At 29.7% G+C, this 25,348-nt stretch overlaps 1 protein-coding gene across 2 annotated transcripts in view; it reads left to right on the top strand.

Moving 5' to 3' along the window:
- LOC142327265 (rab-like protein 6) overlaps positions 1 to 24,519 on the top strand; it is a 50,432-nt gene extending 25,913 nt beyond the window's left edge. Inside the window, exons 7-11 of one of the 2 annotated variants that reach the window (XM_075370144.1) lie at positions 1,498 to 1,889; positions 10,361 to 10,547; positions 13,984 to 14,134; positions 16,989 to 17,231; positions 23,901 to 24,519. In XM_075370144.1, the coding sequence (XP_075226259.1) occupies positions 1,498 to 1,889; positions 10,361 to 10,547; positions 13,984 to 14,134; positions 16,989 to 17,231; positions 23,901 to 24,134 (1,207 nt within the window). In that variant the 3' untranslated portion in view covers positions 24,135 to 24,519. Of the gene's footprint in view, positions 1 to 1,497; positions 1,968 to 10,360; positions 10,548 to 13,983; positions 14,135 to 16,988; positions 17,232 to 23,900 lie in introns of both variants that reach the window. The other variant, XM_075370143.1, reaches the window with a different exon arrangement.
- The last annotated feature ends 829 nt before the right edge of the window (positions 24,520 to 25,348 follow it).

Below are 25,348 nucleotides of genomic sequence, written 5' to 3'. Positions count from 1 at the left end.
AACTGTTTTGTCAATTTTTTTACAGGGTACAAGCATTACCCTAAAAATATTATTAAAAATCTTGAAATAATTTATAATTATTATTTTTATTATTTAAAATTGTAATGTTGATTTGTGGTATTTATGACCATGCAAGTGCTTGGCACTTGCATGTCATAACATGCAATTCACTTGGCACCTATCAAAGGCATTGAATTCATGTTTATTGTTAGCCTAATTATAAAAACATTTATATATAAATTAAATTATCATGATTCCTGTAACCCTGATAGGGTCATTTTCGTGTAGATTTTACTCTCATGAGGGGAACTTTGTCTCAAGCAATAGTTCATCTGGACCTATCTTTTTCCTGTTTAGCCTCCGGTAACTACCGTTTAGATAATACTTCAGAGGATGGTATGTATGAGTGTAAATGAAGTGTAGTCTTGTACATTCTCAGTTCGCCCAATCCTGAGATGTGTGGTTAATTGAAACCCAACCACCAAAGAACACCGGTATCCACGATCTAGCATTCAAATCCATGTAAAAATAACTGGCTTTACTAGGAGTTGAACGTTGGAACTCTCGGCTTCCAAATCAGCTGATTTGGGAAGACGCGTTCACCACTAGACCAACCCGTTGGGTCAGTTCACCTAGACCTGGAACACACTTCATAAATTTGATCATAACCAAAACCTATGATAAGCCTTTAATCACTTTTCATTAACAAAAATTCAGGTTTTACTAACTGAGTGTGGGTAAGGTTGAATGGTGTATATCCCTCAGATATTCTAGCTGAATATTGCTGAAATTTAATTTGCAACTGGAAGATTGGTGGTTTCATTAGTACTTAATCTTGTTATGCAAATCAAAATAAATGAGTAGTAGAGTATAGCTTTCCAAAAAAAAAAAAAGCTGGCACTAAATACATTAGGTTTGGTTCTACCAGTGAGTACAGATGAATGCAGACTTACATTGAAGGCTTATTAGGCGACACATGAGCTAATTAATTTCTTCAGGATATGGATATTTGTGATTACAAAAAAAAAGTGTATTTTTGTATTATTGATGCTGTAAAAGTGCACTGAAACTGCTGTTAACTGTTTTTGTTATTAGTTGCTAAATCTGGCTTTTAGGAGTAGGACATGAAAAATCCATGTCTTACTGGGATTCAAACTTAGAATCTTCCAAATACAATATGAAGAGACAACCAATCCACCATAAACATCAGCAGAGTAATCTCTATCACATGATGCTCTCTCTAATTCTGTTAGCTTTATATTCCATCTTTTGGTAGCATTAAAAAACTAAGCTGAGCAACGCTTAGTCTGATGATCATCATTTACATACTTTTATTAAATAAGTAGATAATGTGGATTTATATATTTTGTGAGCTAGTTTTTTTTTACAGATTTTGGAGAAAAAATTAAATGTAAAATCACATTAAATTTTTCTTTTAAAAGGTCTTATTTTCTGTCAAGTGGCTTTATATTTATTGTGAATAACTTTTCTTTACAGATTTTTGCAATTGCTTACCACTAAGAGACGACAGCTAGCAGAATCAAATGCAACAACAACTACATCTATTAATCAGAGTCAAAATTTACATAATGTGCAACAATCATATTCTCAAACTCATTTATCATCATCATCGGCACATTCACAGTATCAACCTGGTGTAACAAATAGCTCATCTGGTATGACTATTTCTTCAGGGCATAGTGTTGGTTCAACAGATGTGAATAATGTTAAAGCACGTAGTCATTCTGTACCAGATGTAACATCAGCTCATTTGCATCCATCAGTACCGCGACCAACTACAAACCCATTGCCATTATCACCTTCTGGCCAACCTATTATTGATCCAGCTGTAACAGCAGCTGCTGTTGCTGCAGCCACTGCTGCTACTGGTAATTCTAATATACATAATAGTGGAATTATGTCTAAAATATTTGGTAAGAAAGATAATTATGAAGATAAACAGCAAGGTAGGTATTAATCAGTTATATAGTATTTTTTTTAATGTTTAATAAGTAAATATTTATACTTGGGCTATTCAGAAAGTAACTTCCAATTCAGTATTAAAAATACTTCAATTAATAAAAAACAATTTATTATATACATCTTATAGTTACTTTTCTACATAATTTCCATTTTCCATCCAATTTAAAGCACTGTCATTTGTAAGCAAATTTTTTATTAACCTTGTCATAAAGCTCTTCTGCCTGTGAATTAGCCAGGTAGTAACACTGTTTTTCTACTCCTTGTCATTTTCAAAATGCTGCATCGCTAACCATTTCTTCATTTTTAGGAAAAGTTGATAACCATTGGGAGCCAAATAAGAGTTGTATAGAGGATGGTTGAACAATTTTCATTTGAAACGTTTGATTTGACATTGAGTACGTACTGCAGTATGCGGACAACCGATGTCATGAAGAAAAACAATGCCTGAACTCAGCATACTATTTTGTTTGTTTTTATGGCCCCTCTCAATTTTTTAAATGTCAGCAGTAATTGTCATTGTGAATGAATGATTTTCACATCGAAACTTGCTACAAGTTCATCTGTGACAATTGACGGTCAACCACTTCTTTCATTGTCATGAATGTTTGTTTAATCTTCCTGAAACATATGGCACCATTGTCACTTGTCACCATTGTCTCACTTCATTAATGATATTCCCTCCATATACTTTACCATGTTCATGATGAATTTCAGCAGCTGGAAAGTTTTTTGTGTGAAGGAAATGGATGATCGCATGCACTTCGTAGTTGGCAGGATTTTCTATGACAGCAGCCATTTCAGGAATGGTCAACCTGAGACTGTACAAGAAAACATTTCATTTACATTCATACATATCATCCTCATTCATCCTCTGAAGTAATACCTTACCATGGTTCTGGAAGCTAAACAAGAAAGAAAGAGAGTAGCCATTTTGAACAAGAGTTTTACAAGAAGAAACAGGCAAACTATATTTCCAATAATAAAACTAGAACCGCACTGAACTGGACTGTTCAACTGTGCAAAAATAGAATCGCTACTCTCACTCCTTCATGAAATACAGAGTACCAGAAGTTGATTTCCAAATAGCCCTCGTGTGTATATATATATATATATTACTTTACTGAAATTAATCTTTTTAAGATTCATACTATTCCTCAGTATTGTTAAATTATATTTTAAATTCGATTAACATAAACCACCTAGTACTGAATATTGAGATATGATATGTCTTACCTTAATTTTACAGTGATACTTCCACAGGAACCCCATCCTCGGTCATGATTGAAATATTTACCTGCATATTAAAAATACTAAAATAATGAAAATTGCATATTAATTTTTTATATGAGTGCTGCTATCTGTTGCACTATCTATTATTCTGTCTCCCTCAAACACTGTCTGTTAGTTTATCAAATTGAAATTTTGTTTGTATTTATATATGTAATATATTTCTAATATATTTAATTTTACATTATCTTTATTAATTTTTTAATTTGTGTTAATATCAGAAATAAAATGTTTATTTTTTATTAAATAGTCTGCCATATTAGACAAAGCATTATAGAAATTATAAAAATAATAAATAAATTAGGTATGCGTGCGCGCGCGCATTTGTGTATGCTTACCATATATTCTTGTCAGGAGTGCCATAGATAAGAGTACATTCATATAATTTATAAAAATTTTAATAATCTTAGTACAGTATGTGTGGCTGGCCATATGAAATATTTTATTTTTGACTACATATTTTTATATTATGTTGACAATTTTATGTTTTGAGTTTGATGTGTAAGTTTTTAAAAAAGTTTTTATTAACTGACAAGGGAAATCCTCAAAAGCGCTATTAAATGAAAAAAACCAATAAGCATAAGTAAGAGGCATTGTTGAGTTTTGTACTGTTGGTGGAGAATAGTGTTATACTTTTGTCTTGGATATAATTAGTACAGAGGTGAATATGGACAGATACAATAACAAAAAAAAAGAATTGATTTTGCTAAGTTAATATATATATTCATATTAATACAGGTATATCATGAAGTTCTCTTGGGACTTTCATAACCTATTTTACTCGTGAAAATAATAGAAAAAGTACATATAAACATATGTCCTAAAATGCTTAATTTGTGAGTTATGTCCTAAAATGCTTAATTTGTGAGTTTTGGGTAATGAAAGATTTTGCTCAGATTTCAGCTACTCTGGTGAAATGAGGTCATACTGAAATTTTTAGGATGTTAATTAAGGGGCAGAATCAGTGATTTCTGACCTGAAAAATTGAATAGAATAGATCCCAGAACCATATCTGCAGTACTTTTTGAGAAATCCAGGGTGAAAACCAATACATTAGGGTAAAAAACCATGTTTTTTATATTTGACGTACAATAACTTTGTTAAATGGGCAATAAACATTTTAAAACTTTTAAACAAGACTTGTAGAGAATTTAATTCTGAACAAATATTGTAAGATAAGTTGAATTAAAAAAAAAGAGAAGTTAGAAAACTTCAAATTTTAATTAGAAATAGTACAACAATTTTTCTAACTTTTCTTTATTCAATTCAACTTATCATTTTGTTGAGAATTAAAAGGTCTACAATTTTTTTTAAAAAGTTTTATGTGTTTTACCCATTTTCAAAGTTATTGTATTTTCAAAGTTATATTTGCTATATGTCAATCATAAAAAACATGGCTTTTTAACCCAGTTTATTGGTTGCCCTAAAAAATTTTAGTACAACCTCATTTCACTGGAGTAACTGAAATCCAAGCGAAATATTCACTAGCCATAACTCGCAAATAAAACATTTTAGGACATATGATTATTTGAACTTTTTCCATTATTTTCACAAGTGGAATAGGTCTTGAAAATCCCAAGAGAACTTGTGATACATGATGTATTTATATATATATATATATATATAATAGTAATTTTTAGAGTTATATGTATATATCAAGCTGGAACTCTTCTGTTCTCATAATACCTGAGTACCTCTTAAACTATAAAATGTAATCAAATTATGAAATCCCTATCTGAACTTAAATTATGAGATTAATATTTAAATTATCAGTAAAAAATTATAAAAACTAAGCACATAATGACATAATATTTATGAATTTGTTAAATAAATAATAGTGAAGATGAATTGATATATTTAAAAAAACGATTTAAAATGCTGAACTTTCTCACTGTATTATGCGTAAAGTTTAACATTTAACCCTTCTTCCAGTAACAAATTAAAAAAATTATTTTTAATTTGTAGTCTTATTATAGAGCCTTATTTTTATCTTAGTGCTATGTGGAAGGGAATTTTTCCCCCTAAATCACCAAGGTTTGTTGTGCCCTTCCAAAAACTGATCACAGTCCTCCAGATACTAAATGTCTCCTGAAAAACAGTCCTAAAACCTTTTTGGAATATTTCCCACTTAAAAGCCTCACATATTTTACATTCTCTGAAGACTGATGACAAACCAGTGTAAAATGTCACTTCAGAAGAGATCCGTATAAGATAGATGGCTCAGAAATGACTTAATTAGAATGGTTTATATCTAGAATAAGGAATCAGATCATTCTTAATGTGCATCTTCCTAACCAGATGAGAAAATTTGAGAGTGGTCTGTTAGGTTGCACGTTAATATATTTCCCAGATCATCTGGGATTCTTAACATGGTTGTAGGACCACTTGAATCACTTTACAAAATGGCATAAAATCAGTTTTGAAAATGGCATAATTCTTGACTTGGAAAACTGTAGTATATTACTAGGAAGCCCTCATATTGCATCATATATTCTAGCTATTGCTGGTAGTTTATACTGGTACCATTTGCATAAAAATACAAGATTTTATATGTAATATATGACATATATTACATATAAAAGTAGGTTTTTTGCATTTTTGGACTCAAGAAGACTATAAAGAATGTAAAAAGCAATAAGAAATGAAAAACTAGGTACCCAAAATTTTGACCCATGAAATACTTTTTTTTTTACAACACTACACTTCATTTACATTCATACACATCATCTTCATTCACCCTCTGAAGTAGTACCTTACAGTGGTTCTGGAGGCTAAACAGAAAAAGAAAGTATTATCCATTACACTAGCCAGGAAAGTAAATATATTTATATAAATATAGAACAGATTAATTGTATATTTAAGTTATCATAACCCAAAAATTGTAATGACCTTTCAGATGATACTCATCACAACTTATATCTTCATTTGTGACAGAAGGGACTATACCTGAAATACTGAAGTATAATTTGTGCCGTGGTTTTTCTTTTAACATTGTGCATTTCTTTACCAGTTTCAAATTTTATGCTTGTAGCCAGATTGGTATTATTATTGTAATATGATGCTCCTATACAAAGTCCCATATATAAACAAACCAAGCTAAATTTCTTTTCATGTTAAGTGAGCAGAACTGTTCTAACCTAAGTCATGGTTATAGATTTCTGTCTTTATTATACTATTTAAAACACTGCTAATTGTAACTTAGCTATGGATATATTTATCACAGAAATGCTGAAATAAATAATCCCAATTTTCTTGTTTTTTTTTTTAATAAATTTAACTTAAAAAATTATTAAGTTTAAGTATTGGCATGTAAATTAATCTGTAACCCTTTAGAAAAAATGTTATCACACTTTTGTTAACACTTTATTTAAGAACCGCATTGATTTATTATTAATATTAAAAAAACAGTTTATTCATTCACTGTAAATTATTTGCTGTGATGAATTTTTTAAATTTATTTTATGCACCAGTCTACACAATTTTTCACAAATCAAAACAATGAGGGGTTGTTGATCCTTATGGTCATTTAACTTAACAGTTATATATATATGTACAGTTTATATATTCAATATTTTACATTAGAAATTAGCATTTTTTTTTTTTCAGTATTAATGTATTCTTTTCATGAAATGATCTACAACGAAAAGTTTTTGTTCCAATTAATGATAAAATTGACTTTTTTTTGTAAATGTTCAGTAAAAGATAAAAAGCAATACATATAGATTTATAAAAATTGGAAAATTTGTATATTTATTAATTTGGAAATAAATGTTTTAAAACATTGATAAGACCAGTAATTAATGTGATAATTCTAAAGAACATTACATTCAATAAATGAATCCAGAAATTATTAAAAATTAAGGGCAATTAAAAAACATTTATATATAGAGAAAAAGAATTTAACTAGAGATTACAAGTATTTTTAAAAAAATGAAAAATACATCTCATTTCATTGTTTTAAATACCAAAAGCCATTACTTTTAGTTCTTAAAACTGTATTCAAATCTTTAATACAAAATTAGTAAGAACTCACCACCAAAATACCTGACCTTACATGAAAACCAAGTTTTTCTTTATTATAACTTAGTATCACAAGTAACTATTTATTCAAATGAGTGAGCAACATTTTTCTGTTTTTGTTGTGCTATAGAAGGTAGTCTTACAAAGGGTAGTAAGGTCATTTTTAGCACGTGAGATTGGTTTATTTCTCAGTCATTATTTTACAACATAAAAAGTCATCATTATTGCAATAAATAACATTTTTATTTGTAACATAACATCTGTTACATTAAATATTATATTTTATTTAGTTAAATTCATTAATAAATTGTAAACAGTTATTATTTTGTAACAGTATTATTCATTTATAATAAGAAGAATTTTATTCTTCCACTCATTTATCTGTCGATTAGAACTCAAAGAAATAGTTCATTTCTCAGCATGATGGCTTGGCAAGAAGTCATGGTCCAAAACTTGTTCTTTTCTTAACATTTGATATTCATATCCATGTAAAAATTATCAGGCTACTTTCCAGTTTTCACAAAATACCTGATTTTTTCATTTGACCAACTTGAGACCATTTAATTCCATTCAGTATGATGAAGAAACTTTTATATATAAAGAAATAATTTCATTAATGAGTATGAACATTTTGAAAAGAGGCATATATTATTTTTAAAGTTTTAGAAGAGGTGGGCAGCTGCATTACATACTAGCCACTACTGAACTCACAGTGCTACTGAACTTACAGCTCCAATTCATGAGTAATTTTCAGTGAAATATTTATATATTATCTAAAATACCTAGTATGGTTTATTAACTTCATTAAGTCATTTATGAATTTATTTTAATATATTTTTTCATTACTTTCTGCTTGATTATTTATTTTGTGGTGTTATGAACAGACATAAACAACCAATTTATTATAGTTTTTCACAATTAGATTTAAATTGATTAAGAATTTAACAATTTTTTTTTTTTTTAAATCTTATTGCCATGTACACTGGATAAAGTATTACTTTATCTGTTTTTTATTACTTTGTACATATGTTCCATAAATCTGTTTAATTTTACAGAAATTATTTATTCATTTTTTTTATTAAGTTTTATCCGTTAAACATTACAATATGTCCAGTATGTATGATAAACCTTGTGTAATTTTCCAGTTATCCAGATTCGGCCTTTCAAAGGCATATAATCTATGTTACACTGTAATAATGAAAAAATAAATATAACAAAATAGATTACAGTTACATGTAATTGTGGACAAACATATAAATTGTATTTTAGGCCACCAACCTGAGACTATACAAGACTACGCTTATTTACATTCATTCATATCATCCTCATTCATCCTCTGAAGTTATAACTTAAGTAGTTCCAAAGGCTAAACAGAAAAAGAAAAAAGAAAGTATTTTAGACCACAGCATAGTTAATTATATATATATATATAAGGTCTTGCAAATTCTGTAATTTATGTTTATAATTTCTAAAATGGCAAAAAGAATACTAGCCTAAAAATACATGTTCAATTCATATTAGGAAATAATTGAAGTTAGTTTCATCATTAATGGGAATATTATAAATTAGCAGTGGTATCTCTAACTGAGATGCAGATTGTAATCATTTTATCCGTGTTAAAAATTTGATTGTTATGATTGATTCATTGAATAATTTAGTATTATAATTGGTTCATTATTTGATATAATACCTGCATATGTGGTATATGTAGGTATGATTCAGATATGTAATAATATTACTTGTAGCTAGTGTTAGGAATAAATTATAAATAGAATATATTTGTAAATAATATATCATTAATTTTTTTCGTATTAATTCATGGTGATACTTATAACAATCATCCACCTTTGAAATGGAATTAAAAACCTATCAATACCTCTTGCTTATGCAGCACATATGAAAGAGTAATATAATAACATGAAATATCTATTTTCAATGATGTTCATGGTATTTACAAATAGCTACAGTGGTTACAGGTCTTTTATCAAGAACTCAGCTTGGTTACACAAAATTCTGATTTTTATATGAATAGTATAGTAAAGACTGGAAAGCTATTTTATAAAAATACAGTAGCCAAGAGGTAAGATCTTTTACCCGATAAGCCTTTTGTGAGCCCTAAGAAGATGTACTATCAACAATTCCATATAAAGCATGGCTGGACACAAACATTTTGTCAATAGTGATGGATCATGATAAGTGTTTGAAGATTATCAAAGCAGATATATTTATTAAACCCCATATTTATTGAAATGAAAGAAAGGATAAAGATTTTGAGAGCAGGCTGAAGAATCAAGAGAGCAAGGCAGAGATCATTCTAGAAAATAATAAAACATTTCTTGGACAAGAACGCCAAAAACTACAAAAGCAGTTAGTGATATATTAAAACAACTGTACAGGTCTTTAGGATGCAATATATTGATAAAAATGCATTATTTTAATTAATTTTTTATTTATTCTGTTTCACAAAATCTTGGAAATGTAAATAATGAATACAGTAAACCTTACTTCTACTAGGACATATAAACAATGGAAACATCCTACCAAGGAAAATAGAGCCCCAACTGCACATAGTTCATAATTATTATTAATGGACATGTAAAAGGGATGATATACAATCAAATAAACCAGAAAATCAACAAAACACATATTAGGTAAGGTGTTTTTTGGTAAATATACAAAGTAATTTTCAGAAAATTTATACCATAAAATTCTTTTATTGAGTATTTCTCAAAAGCCTTGCCATGTAGAAAAATGTGACTATAAATTTGAAATAACACAACAAAACCCATATGAGAAACAGCTTATCAGATCAGTTGTGAATTATTAGTATAGAGATCAAATTTGTTGACCAGTTGAAACCTATAAATTAATAAGGCCATATCTAAGGAATATCTGTTTTTTAAAACTTTTACTTATTATGGAAATTAGTTCTAGTAATTTCACATTGAATGGTTGGAATAACTAGTTTTACAAACTGTGACTGTCTATTTTTTATTTGTATTTTCTCTTTTATGTACAGTAATGTACAGAATTATAACTATAATTCTATTGATATATTGTTTGCTTTTAGGTGTAAATAGTTCTGGTGCAATAGTATTAGATGGTGTTCTGGATATGTCAGTTAAAAGTGTTGAAGAATTTGTTCCAGATGAGGGTTCAGAACTTGATAATTCATTTCTTGAAGACAGCTCACATCAACATCTAAGTCCAACTGCTGTTAATGCACTTAAACAGGCTGATCAACAAGATTCTGACAGGTTTCTTTTTTTTACTTACATATTCTTGAGGAAATGGAAATAATTGATGTAATATTGAAAAAAATTTAAAAAGAGATAAGACATAATCCTTGCAAATAATAGGTCTCTAGACTAAGTATGGATGCATTCACCAACTTTACATATTTATCATTAATTTCTTTTAATATTTTATTTTTACATTTCCAAGATTTCTTGGATAATCTTTCTATTCTATTTTTGAGTTCTAAGGGAAAACATTTTAAGTTTTAAGGAAAACTTTCAGAGCTTTTCTTCAGAATGTTTTTTTTTTTTTAATGTAGCTCACTACAGAACAGCAATTTGTTGCTTTCTTTTTTTGGGTGATCATAATCTACACGGTTCTTAATGGGTTTTAAAGGCCCATTAAAAACAAAATCAGCTTAATTCTATTTACACTTTGGGGATAATTATCTAACTTACCAGTTAGTGTAGAAAAGATAATTTGAGTAATTTTTAACCCAATAAAATCTTAAAAATTAAAGTTTAACGTTTGTTTGGTTGTTCCTGACCTGAATATTTCAGTTGTTCCTGAGGTAGTTGCATTATTTGAACCCAACTGCCATTGTATGTCAGTGAAATTGCATTCATAAATTTATTTTCATAGTAATAGTGAAGCAGCCCTCTTAGGAGTAAGATATGTTTGCCACTGCAACTCCTCCCTGATTTACTGATTTGCACACTGTAAGATTGTATAGATTTTGGCCTGAGAAATTGGTTATTTACAAAGTTAAATTGAAAAAGCCAAAACAATTTTAAAAAAGTTATTTAAAATTTAACTAGGTGATCATTTCAATTGTTAAACAATCATCATCAGTTAATACTAACCGAATAAATAAAAGAAGAAATATTAATAAATAAATAAATAATAATCTATAAGCCATAAAACATTTATTTCTAAGAATTTGATGAATAAAAGTTAAATAAAACAGAAAATAAATGTTGTCATTTTTGGCAGTACCAATCAGTTAACATTTAAATCCCAACTCAGATTGTTTTTATTTGTTTAATTTATTACCTTAACAATTAAAACGTCCATCTACTATAGACATAGAAATTATGTGCACTTAAATTTCAGTCCTTACAAAAAACAAACTGAATTTAAAGAAAGTTGCTTAAAAATTTGCATAATTTTATTTTGTGTTTGGTAATGTTAAACTTTGATGTTTTAAGATATGTTTTGCTGAGAAAATGGAAAAGTCACTATTTTTGAGCCTTCTGTCAGATAATTAGAATTTGATCACTCGCCATTAAGAACTTCTGCATAAATCGTGCTCAAAGTTTTACACAAGATAGAAAAATCTAATAACTTATAACACCTTAAATTTCATGTACCTTTAATCTTTTGAGCTGTTATTCAATTTGTGAAACCATTTTATCTTTGGTCATATATCATAGATACAAGAGTCAGAGCTCATTGAATACACTCATTTAATTACAAACAGATTAGTAACAAAAATTCTATATTCATTTTAGAATGAGGTTTATATCAATTGGTTGAACAGTCAAAAAGAGAGCTTATGAAGTTAAAGTATTTTTAGAAGTTATTCCCTCATTACATCATGAAAATGACTATAAAATGCCTACTATAGCTAATGGCTAGATGTAAAATTTATCAAAAGTTCGTTTAAAACAAGTGAAAATGAACCCTAGAAAATATTATGTAATACATTCTTTAATAAATAGTCGTGAGATTAATAATTCAGAAATGTTGTGAGTAATAAGTGACATGCATGAAATTTGCGAAAACCATTGAAATGAAAAGTAAAATGACCATGATATAAAAACAATCTTTTATGTAATTTCTTGTGACCAAGCATGTGCTCAAACTATTAAAACGAAAGAAAGACCATACAAATTATTGAAACTGCAACTATAAAACAAAAGCCAGTTGGAATTGTCAAAAAAAAAATTATGACAAGAATTTGTTGAAAAAATTCAATAAAATTTTGACAATTTTTTTTGACAGTTTTGAAAATTTTGATGTATCTACATCATGTATCACTGAAAGTAGAATTGTTTTACAAATTGAATAACAGCTTAAAACAGCTACAGGTCTGAAATTTAAGGGATGAAGTTAATAGAATAGACTACCTTGTGTAATTTTTTGAATGGGATCATTGCAACAGTTCTTTTATGGCAACCGATCAAATTCAAGCTAACTGGCAGAAGACTCAAAAAATGGTGGGTTTTTCTTATCTCTTGGATAGAAATACCTTAGAAAATCGAAAAAATAAAAATTCAATAACATGTAATACAAAATAAAATATGACTTGTTTCTAAATCAGATGACAGTTTGATTTTTATAACAGTTCAAATTTGAGTAAGACAGTAATGTTAGATTTTTTTTTTAATTTTGCAGACAGTTCTTGAGCATTTTTTTTTTTTTTACTGTATACTTCAATAAATATTTAGCATAGCTCTTTTTTTTATTTATAATTTGAAACTTAACTGTAAGCAAGAACCTGCATAGATAAAACATACCAAGCATCTGCATGGTAATTTACCCTAGAACCATCTAAAAAAAATCAAAAACAAGACTGTTTCATCTAAAACATGAAACACCTCATGTCTTATCTTATTTCATGACAAGAATAGAACAGTGAAGAATTTATGATATGGAACCTCCAGCACTAGTTATGCTACTCTTCCATCACCCTTCACCAATGACCCAATATGCCACCTATATTGCCTCAGTATTAAATATTTGACAACAATCTTTATTAAATAGGAGTGCTCCTAAAAGATCTAAAGATACGTAAATAAACCTCTGATCAGTTTATTGTGATGTATTTCCAGGCTTTCCTTTGCTATACAAAAATACTATACATGATATGCACTTTCAGTAATCACTCATTCAGCTTTTAGTACAGAAGAGTACAGTTTCCATTTTAAACCTAGCAAATGTTTGCAAGCTATTTATGATCATTACATTTTTTTTTAATTTTATCCATATGGACATTACAGGTAAGTTTCCAACCCAGCATAACTCCTAGATGTTTGATTTCACTCAACATTAATCAATGGGTTATGATGTTATGCTACTCAGCCGTGGTTCAAATCCATTACTTCTAAATGGATTTGAATAATCCTTTAATGGCTTATATTTTTTATAGCTGGATTAAAGGCACTATTTCATGGTTGGTTTGAACCAGCTCCTGACTGTAATTGGACTTACAGTTAATGTGTTATAGCATAATCCTCCTGTTAAAGCCTATCAGGGCTAGAAGTGGGGGGAGATGGTGTGGCGACCAGAAGCATTACAAGGCGGGTGGGTGTCTTCTCCTACTGGATTGGGATGTTATAGTATAATCATTTAAAGTAATCATTAATTAGAAACAAAAATTTTTATGTATAGTAAGAAGAATAATGAAATTATATTTTGTCTTTATTATTACATTTTACTGAATATTTTGTTTAGTGATGTTGAGATTGGTAATCCACTTGTAACTGAATTTCAAGATGAAATTGACCCAGAAGACTTTTCATCTTGTATCCGAAGCGTTCATATTACACAATCTTCATCTCCTCTGCTTCCACAGAATAAAAATTTTAATTTGTCATCTATACAGGTAGGTTTGTACATTTATCACTCTTTTATTGTTTTCATAATTAAATAAAAGTTGTTTACGTTAATTAATTTTGTTCACTAATGAAGTATTTCACTTTTGATGAATAGAAGCTTCAGCCATTTTATTTAACTTGAACATTACCACCTTGTACTAAAGAGGTTAAGAGGTATTCATACAGATCCCTTCTTTAGAAGAATATCCTGCTAAATAATAGGTGGATTACTGGACAAACCTTATAAAATTAAATTAAAATACAAACATTATGTATTTAACAAATATTACTAAACAACAAAGAACACAGTAACACAGTCCAAGGATAGGTATACCAACCTGCCATATGCTAAACTAGTTCACTATATATAACTGCCATCAAACAAACAAAACTTTCTTTAAATTAATATGGTCAAAATACATCAGAGGTTGTTTAATGTCTTTGATTATATTCATAAGTGTATGAAGGTTTTATCTTAAGTATATTTTATCTTATTTGAATGCTTGAACAAAATGGTGTATATAAGGTTTACTTAAAGATCTGTACTGTACAGCATTACAGTATTGCAATATGCAATTATATAGGGTGTAAAAAGAATGTTGGAGTTTTAAAGCTATTTAATATTTCTTAACTTTGACTTATGAAAATGAATCACGATTAAAATTAAAGTAATTCTTACATTTTTCCCCTAAAAGTGTTCAAAGTGAACAGCTTTTTTAATGCGGCACACATCCAACCAATTGGAAAATTCATCCCATACTTTAATCATCATGTAATACAGCAAGTAATGGAAACAACAACAGCTGCTTTAATCTTTTGTCCCAAATTAGGTAGATCAGTAGGTAGCAGAGGTGCATACACAGGTCCTTTATAAAACCCCAAGAGAAAAAATACATGGGGTCAAATGAGGTGACCTTGGAGACCACCACAAACAAGCTCTGTCATTAGGTCCATGCTGACAGATCTAGCAGTCGGTGAAAACTTCATTCAGCCGATCCTGTATAGAATTATGCCAGCAAGGAAGTGCACCACCACCTTGTTGAAAAATAAAATGCTTTGGTCGATTTTGCAGTTTAGGAAAGAGCCATGAACACAGCATATCCAAATAAACAATTCCTGTTATTGCTTCAGTGAAAAATAATGACCCTTTAACTTGACGTCAGGATATTGCACAGAAAACATTTAATTTTGGGAAATCCCTTTCACATTGTAAGATTCATGGGAATTTTCTGACAAAGATATTGACTTTATGTGTGTTAACTTATCCACTTAGATGAAATGTTGACTGATTACTAATTGCAATATATTATATCAGGAAAATCATAATCATCCTGCAACGTTTTGATTGTGAGATTGGCAAACACAGCGTCAGCTGTAAGTGGTATGGATGCAAATGTAAACGGTTCCTTAAAACAATACATATTGGCATTTCTAGTTTGCAGCCGGCCTTTCAAATATATCTTTTAGGGCTACCCAAGAAAGACTACTCCCCAATGTATGTAATATTTTCTTCAGATACCTTTGGTTGTCCTGTATTCTTCCTTTTATGTAGACGTACTGTTTTTTCAAACTGATTTGCAGTCAGTGAATGTTATTTTCTCTTGGAGGATCACAATTAAACTTTCTGCAGAACACATTTTGAAATGTAACTACAGATTCACGTTTAGCAGACTGCCAAACACAGAAGGCTTTCTATTCGGGAGTCCCTATCTTTGCTAGTGGCACTGTCAAACAGAAAAGGAATCGATCTATAGCCAAGTACGCAGTTAAAACTGTCCTTTTTGCTATTTGATTCTAGCCTTAAATCAACATTGTACACCTTATCCAAAAGAAATTATAACAAACTAAAATCCTGATATTCTTTTTTATGTACCTGGTGTATTGCATCTGCACTACACAATATATGTATCCAAAAGAGATTTGGATCTCACTAGTTCTATCATTAGCTGATAGAGAGCCAAGGCAGTACCAGAGAGTTGGTATACTAATAATAAATTATAAATAATGGCAATTTCATTTGCGTTCCATAGTATTAGTTACTTGCTAATTATTAAAAATATCAATAATTTTTATGTACAGAAGGGTCCACTCTTATTTAAATATAACCATTAAAAATGTAAAGAACTTCACAAACATGTGAAGTTCTTTAACATGTGAACTTCACATGTTTGTGAACAGTTTTCATTGTCCTATATCTCTTAATTATTGATTTTGCTTTTAAGTTCTAAAATGATCAGACAAAATGTGATATACAATTTCATTCTCTTTGTTTCAGTTCGTTATGGCATAAATAGCTCTATTCTTTGGAAAAAATGTTATCTGATTGCTATAAGCATTATATTTATTTTATTTATATAATTGTTTTTTGTAATTTTATAGATAAATTTGAAAAATCTAATAAATTATTGAAATTTTTTTATGCTGATTAGGTAGCAAAAACTAAATGATTTTAAGTAACCTTACATGACATAAGTCATTCCCATTAATGAAACCATCCTCAAGAATAGCAATCATCTTGTGCCAAGCTTATACTGCAAAGAAAGAAGTGCTATGCCACCATCGTAAACCCTACCACCAAAATATATGTAATGTTCATAATCACCTGATGTAGGCTTAGTAACATTACTATGGAGACAGCAACTTGTATACCCATATACTATCCTACCTCTTTTCCCCATCCATGTTACAATGTGTCACAGCTATAAGAAAAACTAAAGTTAGATTGTAAGAAACTGATTTATATACTGTTTTCTGCCATAAAATAATGCATTATTTATATTGCTTTTAATAAATAGGATATTGTTTATTATATTTTAAGTTGTATCATAAACTATCTATTGTGTATTGTAATCTTATTTCCAGGTTGAAGTTCATCAACAGCAAAATACAGAGAGTAATGGTGATTTTATCAGCAATGAACAGACTTCCAATGATATAACAGTAGATAGTGGTTTTAATGTAACAATAACAGAAGATATGTTAGAAGAATGGATGGGACGTGTTAGTCCTGAAGGGGGTGAAGACAGTGGTCCTGGTGGTGCTGAGTCATCTGATAGTACTGCTCGATTGCACAGTAAAAGGCATCATAGCAGAGATAAGGATAAGGTATTTTTTTTATAAAGTAGTATATTTTTATATTTGGAAAAAAATTACTAGCAAATAAATTGGAAGTTGAATAAAAAAAAAAATTCTAATTGTGATTATTGAGGTTACTTGATTGAGAAATAGTAATCATATAGTACTTTATTCAGATAATAAGGTATAATTATACACTAAATAGATTACCTCAGAAATGAGATCTATGCCACATATATATCTAGGGTATGGCCATATCTAAGGTACTCCCTAGGTAATATAGAGGAATTATTCTAGTTGTGCCAGAAAGGAGTACAGGTGGTTTCAGGGGAAACTGTGGAAAAACATTTAATCAATCAGCAGCTCTCCAAAATTCAAATTTATAAATAGAAATGGGTATAATCCACATTAATATATAAAAATAATGATTTTATTAAATGTTAGTGATAGAACTTTATAAAGATAATTTAATAAATATATCAGTAAAAACAATTCTATAGAGGTTTAATGCGTTAAATATTTGGGTACATTAGAGTACTTAAAAATTACAAGTTTTATATATAACGGTTTTTTTTTTTAAAAACTTAACCATCAGAGTAATATTATTTCTGTAAAACAAAATATTTTACTTTATTTTTAAATTAATCAAAATATTATTTATATGTCAGAATTTCAAGGGCTCGTTCAATTTAGTAATTGTGCATTTATTTTTGGCTTGTAGGGAACGATAGTTATATTTAACTTGACTGAATGATTGTATCTATGTTATTGTTACACATATTGATAAATGAAACTCTAAAAAAATACTTTTTTTTGCATTGGAGGAGGGAAAATCTACAACCAGAAGCCCAGCAGCCTGTACTGCTGGGTGTGTGAGGTTTCCTGGTGAGACAGGGACCCACTAAAAACCCTCCCCCTCACACAATGCGGTGATAGAACCACCCATGATGCAAGGGTATTGCATTATCACTATGCGTATCCACAGACTCACCAGTGTCAACGTCAAACAACTACTTCCAGTGTTCCCCAGGGGCCCCCAGCAGTGGTGATCCAGTTGGACCCCCCACTTGCCCATCCCGAAGGCTGGCCTTCTACTGTCACTCTCTGCCTGAACACCACCTAACTGTCTCACCTCTTCTTCAAGCTTCCAGGAGAGTACATCTTTGAACCATACAGCACAAATGTTCCATTTCTCATGCAAAGGCAACACACATGACCTTCTCTGAGGAGACCACTCCATCAAACAGTCTCTCTGCAGCCCATCTTGGACACATTAAAAATTTGTGTTCCATATCATCTCTTTCATGGCAGTACACACATGTCTGTGTCTCCCGACTCCCTCTAGCATAGAGGTAGACATTGAATGACCCATACCCCGTGAGCCACTGAGTCATCCAAAAATCCACCTTCCTGTGTCTCCTGTTAAGCCAGGTCCTGACACATGGTATATTCCAATGTGTCCACCTGCCAGTGGTGGCCGCATCCCATCTCTCCTGGCATCGATCAAACATCCTGCTCCTGGTATCCAAGACCTCCAACCCTGGTATCTATTTGCCCCCTCCTTCACCAGAATATCTTGAAGACGGCCTCAAGCGACACCAATCGATATGCCATGGCCACACGCAGCGCAAGTCTCTTCTATAAGTACTGTATATCTTAGTACAATTACACTTAACCTTCAGATCGTGAAATCATGTCAGAGCTGCATATAAGATGACTGAGGCCACTGTAAAATAAATAATATACCTTGAGAAGTACATTTAATGTCTTTTTTTCAGTTTAGATTGTTGCAACAATTAACATATATTGTTATTTAGTAGTATTAGTTATATAAAATATTACAAAAATTTTTATATCTAATCATGGTTGAGAATCCCATGGAATGCTTTTGTATTATCTTAATGTATCGAAATTAACTATTTATTGAAACTTTAGGTATGTTATATAAATCTATGATGCATCAGATAAGACCCTCATGCAGCATCCAGTGTTCCTTACAAAACAGCTGATTCTGGAAAGCACCAAACAGGTTTTATTTTGGTTCTTATTTTTTCTTGTAGATCAGCCACAATAAATTTTTTACTGACTTAAGTAAAATAAGTGATGATCACTGAAGTTAAAGAACTTTATTTTCTATTTATAGGCATTCTTGTAAGTCACTCTGTACTGATATTCTTGTAATATTCTGTATTTGTTAAGATATTATCATCTAATAGTCTGGAAGTTTAAAATTTACATTTTGTGTAAACTATAAATAACTAGCAAAGCATTGCATGACTTCTCCATCTCTTTATAATAAAAGTTTAAAGAGTTAGAGCAACAAAAAAAAAAAAAAACAATATATATATTTTTTAGAGGTTGGGAATAAATTATAAGAAATATTTTTCTAAAAATATTCATAGTTAAGCTTAAATTTGCTGAAGTAAAATTTTCTCTAAATCTAACACCCTCTTCAATAAAGCCTATAGGTAGAAAAAGAAAATTTTCAAAAAACTTTTCTGGGTTTTAGGTGTTGAGTCTATAATTTTTTTTTGAAATGACATTCTTGATAGCTCTAAACATGAAATAGAAACTTTCAAAAAAATGTTTGAAAAATATTTAAACCAAAGGGAGGTAGAGGAAAAGAACATATGAAGGTCATTCAAATATAAATCAAAATTTTGTTGTGCAGACTGAGGAATAGTAGTGAATGTGGTGAGGCACTGCAGGTAGTTGGATATGTGTGGAGGGGGCAATTGGCCAGCCACACCTGTAAGTCACATTCCCATGTCAGTAGCAAAATGTTTGAGCAGGAGGTTACCATCGTCCGTTATGCAATGAATTATAATCCAATTTATTGCCAAAGAAGTTGGCAAATCTTCTGAAATGTTGACTCAACTCCAGGCACAATTTGGAGATGCTATGCTGTCAAAAATTGAAGTGTTTTATTGGACAAAAAATTTTTAAGTGGCCATGATGCAGTGGAAAACGAAAGTCATGAACGTCATCCACAGATCAGCCATAATAATGACAACATTCAGGCTGTTTGTGACCTTATGGAAGGTGATCCCCACATAACCATTAGATTGCATTAGAGATGAGCATAAATGTTGGGAGTGTGCATATAATGTTATCAGACACTCTTAGATACAGCAAAGTAGCTGCGAAGTTGGTCCCATGTCTTCTGACTGAGGCACAGAGAGATGTCTAGAAAGACCAGAAATGTCTGTCAGCAGCTTCTGAATCACTTTGAGGAAGAAGGAGAGGAATTTTTGGATTGTATTGTGACCTGCAACAAAATGTGGGTCTACCACTGTGCCCAAGAAAGCAAGAGAACAAGTGTGGAGTGGAGGAAAATGGATAATTTTTATTAATTTACTATTAATAATTTTTATTACATTTTGTGTAGGAAATAAAAACAGGCAAAAAATAATAAGCTTGCATTGCAGTGTGCAAGTGTACTGCCAAGTTAATTGTCTGCAATAACTCAATTATTTTTCAACAGATTTTTACAAATGAATTGTCATTTTGTTCAAAATAGAATTCTTAATAAATTTTGTAATATGTAAAAATTTTATCAACAAAATTACAAAGATATTGAAAGTTAAAAAATTAAGATGGCTGCCATTTTGAAATTTTTGAAGGTGATGTTTTCAAACTTTTTTATTTTGTAGAATAAGATATTAACTAGTCTTAGATTTGCCAAATTTAATTAAAGTAAGTTTACCCATTCCTGAGAAATAATTTTTTTGTTGAAAATCACAAAATGACATCCAGAAGGAAAACAAAGCAAAGTAGGACTTTGCTTTGATATGAACTTTTTTGCTCATTTTGGTGTCCTGAATTGGTGCCTGAAGTTTGGTGAATACATCCCAGAACATCCTATATCCAATCTTTCAGATCTGGTATTTATAAGGTTAAGGAAACTTCCATCAACATAATTTTTGTGGCATTTAATACATTTTTCTTATTTCTTCATTTTCATTTATGGATGGCAGGGTTGTAATAGTGTCATCCTCTATTGTACTATTATAGTTCTCTGTGTTAATTTTTTATAAATTTTATCTACTTCATCCATAAAAAGTATCAGGCACTTCCTGTTTGATTCCTTCCTCATTCCACTGCCTTAAATGTCATTCTGGTCCTAATCAGCTTACCTTCTTTGGCTTAACTCAAGGCTACTTTTAAATCAAGGAAGGCAAGTTTAAATTGCTACCTGTCTTTACACTTTTTTACTATTACTGTGACTAAAGATATGGTTCTTGGGTTTCAAAATTTACACCAAAAGGATTTACTCCAAATCCTTTCCAAACTTCCCTGTCACACTTTCAAGATCTTCTTTGAATCCCAATCCAATGCTTAACTCTTTACCTTCACACTGTCTAGCCATTTTCATCTCACATTTATTACCCATTAAGTATGCTCCAAAATTTCTTCTTTTTAATGAAATTTCCCTCAGTCTTCTCTCCACATTCTTCCTAGGCATTCTTTTTGCTTCCTAGAAGATCATCTTTGCTGGTATTTAAAAAAGAAATAATCAAAAAATGGTGATCCACATTTTTACCTTCGACATATATATTATTTATTCTTTTTATTTTATCATATATTTTCTGTTCTACTATATAATGGTTACAGCAAATAGTATTCAAACCATTTACTTCACCAAATACTTACTAAATGGTAACTTTCTTTCCACCACCTAGTTCCCTTAATGTTTATACTTAATTATTCCCGCATTATCTTTCAACAGCTTTTATTTTCATGACGGTTTCTTTTCAAAGCATCTCAGTTCCTCTATCTCATTCTATATCTATAAAAATGTTTCAGCAGTCAGCAATTCCTTCTACCTGTTGTTCTTTTGAAGAACGTATCCTTATTCTATTCTTCTGTCCTTCTATCTTTCTATTTTTCTATGACCAACATCTTATAACACTATTACTAACCAACTTGTTTTTTTTCTTGGAACATTAATTGATGTCTGCTATTAAAGTTTTATGGTTGGTACCAAATTTTGCTCCCACGTTATTCATTCTTCTTGTTGTTTCAAAACCATGCATATAAAATTATTTACACATTTACAATTTGGCTATGAAGTATGATATTATTCATTTTTCTGTTTTTCATCAGAAATCATTTGATATATCTTTGTGATTAAAGTAATTTAATTAAAAGTTAATTATCTGCACAAAAATAAAAATTCTATTTCTATTACTATTATTTTTTCACTTGCCAGCAAATGGCCTTCCATTGTGCATGTTTGCATTATATTCTGCCTATCAAATCCCCATTATATCTGAATTTTCAGAATTTGCATTATCATCATTGCTTATTTTTCTATCATCTCATATTGATGATATGTATTTGTACATACATATATATATGTATATGTTTGCACATATTGTCTTCTGTGTGAACATAGTTTATAATATGTGATTTCAACTTAAGATCAAAATCCATTGTAATTAATTGGGATAAATTAATTGTAACTTGTTTTTCAAAAACAATTTTGAATAGCAAGGTATCAAATCCTGGTTAACACCAAATCCGTTTTTCTAGTAAAAAATAAAAAATTATTTGTATCACTCAAATATCGATTTTCTAAAATATTGAATTAAACCTTAAAGAACTTGAACTTCAAGTACAACCAGAAGCACTGACATACATTATTCAGTTCTTAAAAATATAACTTAAATTACACCAGTAATGAAAGAAAAATGTTTAGAATGTTAATAAATAATTAAGAAAAAAATCCCTTTTGGCATGCTGGAAGGTAAATTTCACCGGTGCTAAGTAGGGGATAAAAAATATTTCCACCTTAAAGTTAAGAAAAACTTCAAATTTACCCAATTCGACAATGGTTGCATGTCAAAAAAGTTTCACGTGTTTAGCTTACAACAAGCTCAGTCTTACCATTCCAGCAACATTTTGGTCATTCCTTGCCATAAGGGTTGGTCATATCAAAAATTGTGTCAGGCAAAAGTTTTAGGTAATGTTTAGAGGACTAACAACCATCTTAAACCAATTCGACATTGTGCCTATTGAGGGAGGTATGAATTTTTTTATCTCTGAAATCCCATTCTTCCAACCCCCTGGCCCAGTGGTTGGTGATATCAAAAAACCTTACTTAAACATGATTTAGGCCCTTGACCAAAGAATAGTAGGAACTTTAAATGAATTCAATATTTTACTTAATAGGAAAGTGTAGTGATTTTTTTTCTAAATCCCCTCCCATTTCCACCCCCATGGTCCAATTTTGCCCATTAATAAACTCAACCAAGATTTTGGGTTGTTATATTTTATGTATAAATTTGAAAGTGATTGGCACAAAATTATGGCAGTTATGTCCACAAGAAAGTGAAATCTGTATATAAACTTTTGAACTGATGGTGGTTTTGGGGGTCTGGGGGATGTGAAACACGAAGAAGATATGTTGAAATTTTCTGGAAGTCGAATCATGGTACCCATTACAATAGGTAGCTTTCTTATGAAATCTACCTAAAAAAGTGTATGTGCATTTTATATTCAAAACCAAGTATATTTCAAACTTTAAACTATGTCATTAACATTAAAAAGAAAAAGAATTAAATTTTCAATCTCAAAAAAATTTAAAAGATAAATTATCCATAGAGAAATCATGTAGAAAACCTACTATTCAGATAACTTTAGTTATTATTTCATACAATTTTTAATATATCTTTAATTACTATCTATTTATTCCAGAGTGAAGAAAAAAGTAGTAAAAGTAAACATCATAAAAAGAAATCTAGTAGAGAAAAATCAAATAAAGATAAAGATCTGATTAAAGATAAAGATAAGGATAAAGATGAAAAAAAGAGTAAAAAGAAAAAATCATCATCTAATCGCAGCCATCGTAATAGTAGCAATGAAGAAGGAAAGCATGATGAATTAGAAGAATTTTTAAATTCACGTGATAATTCTTATGAGGTTATATAACAATTATTATTATTATTATTATTATCATTTTAAATATTGTAATATTGTCTTTATAACTCAACGTACCTCACTATTTAAAAAAAATAATAATAACTATATTTTATTTGTATATAAAGCATATACAGTTAACTTCTGATAGTTCATGGTTAAATTGTTAAATTCTCTAAAAGTAAATAAATATTTTATTTCTAATAACAATTTTACTAGACAAGTAACCATGAATTATTTAGTTAGCACATAGCATGAATGAAAATACATGTATATTATTGTTAATATTTATAAATATTTATTTATATATGATGTAATCAAATTATTGTTTACGTAATGAAAGAAAGAAAACACTGGATCTCTGGAAAAGGTGGATAGTGTTTTCATAAAGAGCTGATTGTTTTTTTAATGATTTTTTTCTTACCTTATTCTTTCAATATGTTGATAATTGGTAATATTTGCAAATATGAAAACTCTTTTTTTCCTACCTATATCATTCTGTTATTGTTTTTTTTGGGTTTGATTTCTAAAAATAATTAAAAGGAAATTTCATTACTCCATTAAAAGACTAAACACCATGAAAACTAAACCATATCAGCATTTGGCTGGTGCACTAAAAAAAACCTTGGTAAAATCTTATTCAAAACAGCTTCTTATATAAAAAAGATAGCTTATATTAAAAAACGATTGTTTTTTAAACTGTCTGTATGAATGTCTTAAGTGTTGATTATGATTGTATTTTCTGCAAACAATATTTATCCTACTAAGAGCTATGTATCAGATTCTCAGAATCACAGACTTAGTTTTAAATTCAATTTGACAAAATTAAGAATTCAATTTGGTTATTGAATTCAGTTCTCAAATTTAGTAAATTTAATAAAATTATATTATCGATACACCATACAAACTTTTATGGAAGGTGACTATTTGATAACTATCTCACTATTTGATATTAATAAAATGTAATTTTTATTGATTTAATTAAGAATAAAATCAAATTGACAAGCTCCTGGTGATCTTCTAATCTCCTCCCATACCTAATTTTTTGTATTCGTTTATTTGATTTCTGTTGTTGAATAATATCTTAGGTCCCAAATGGCAGTAGGCAACATGTCATAAGTATATACAAAACTTAAATACTATACACACAATAAATAAATAATTATTCTTTTAAAGAATTAAGAAAAATTAATTGTAAGAAATTATTCTATAAAAATTGTCAAAGA

The sequence above is a fragment of the Lycorma delicatula genome, chromosome 7, assembly GCF_047948215.1.
Source record: "Lycorma delicatula isolate Av1 chromosome 7, ASM4794821v1, whole genome shotgun sequence".
Lineage (NCBI taxonomy): Eukaryota > Metazoa > Arthropoda > Insecta > Hemiptera > Fulgoridae > Lycorma > Lycorma delicatula.
The sequence above is the reverse complement of the archived record's forward strand: the minus strand, read 5'-3'. Positions and strand labels throughout refer to the sequence as shown.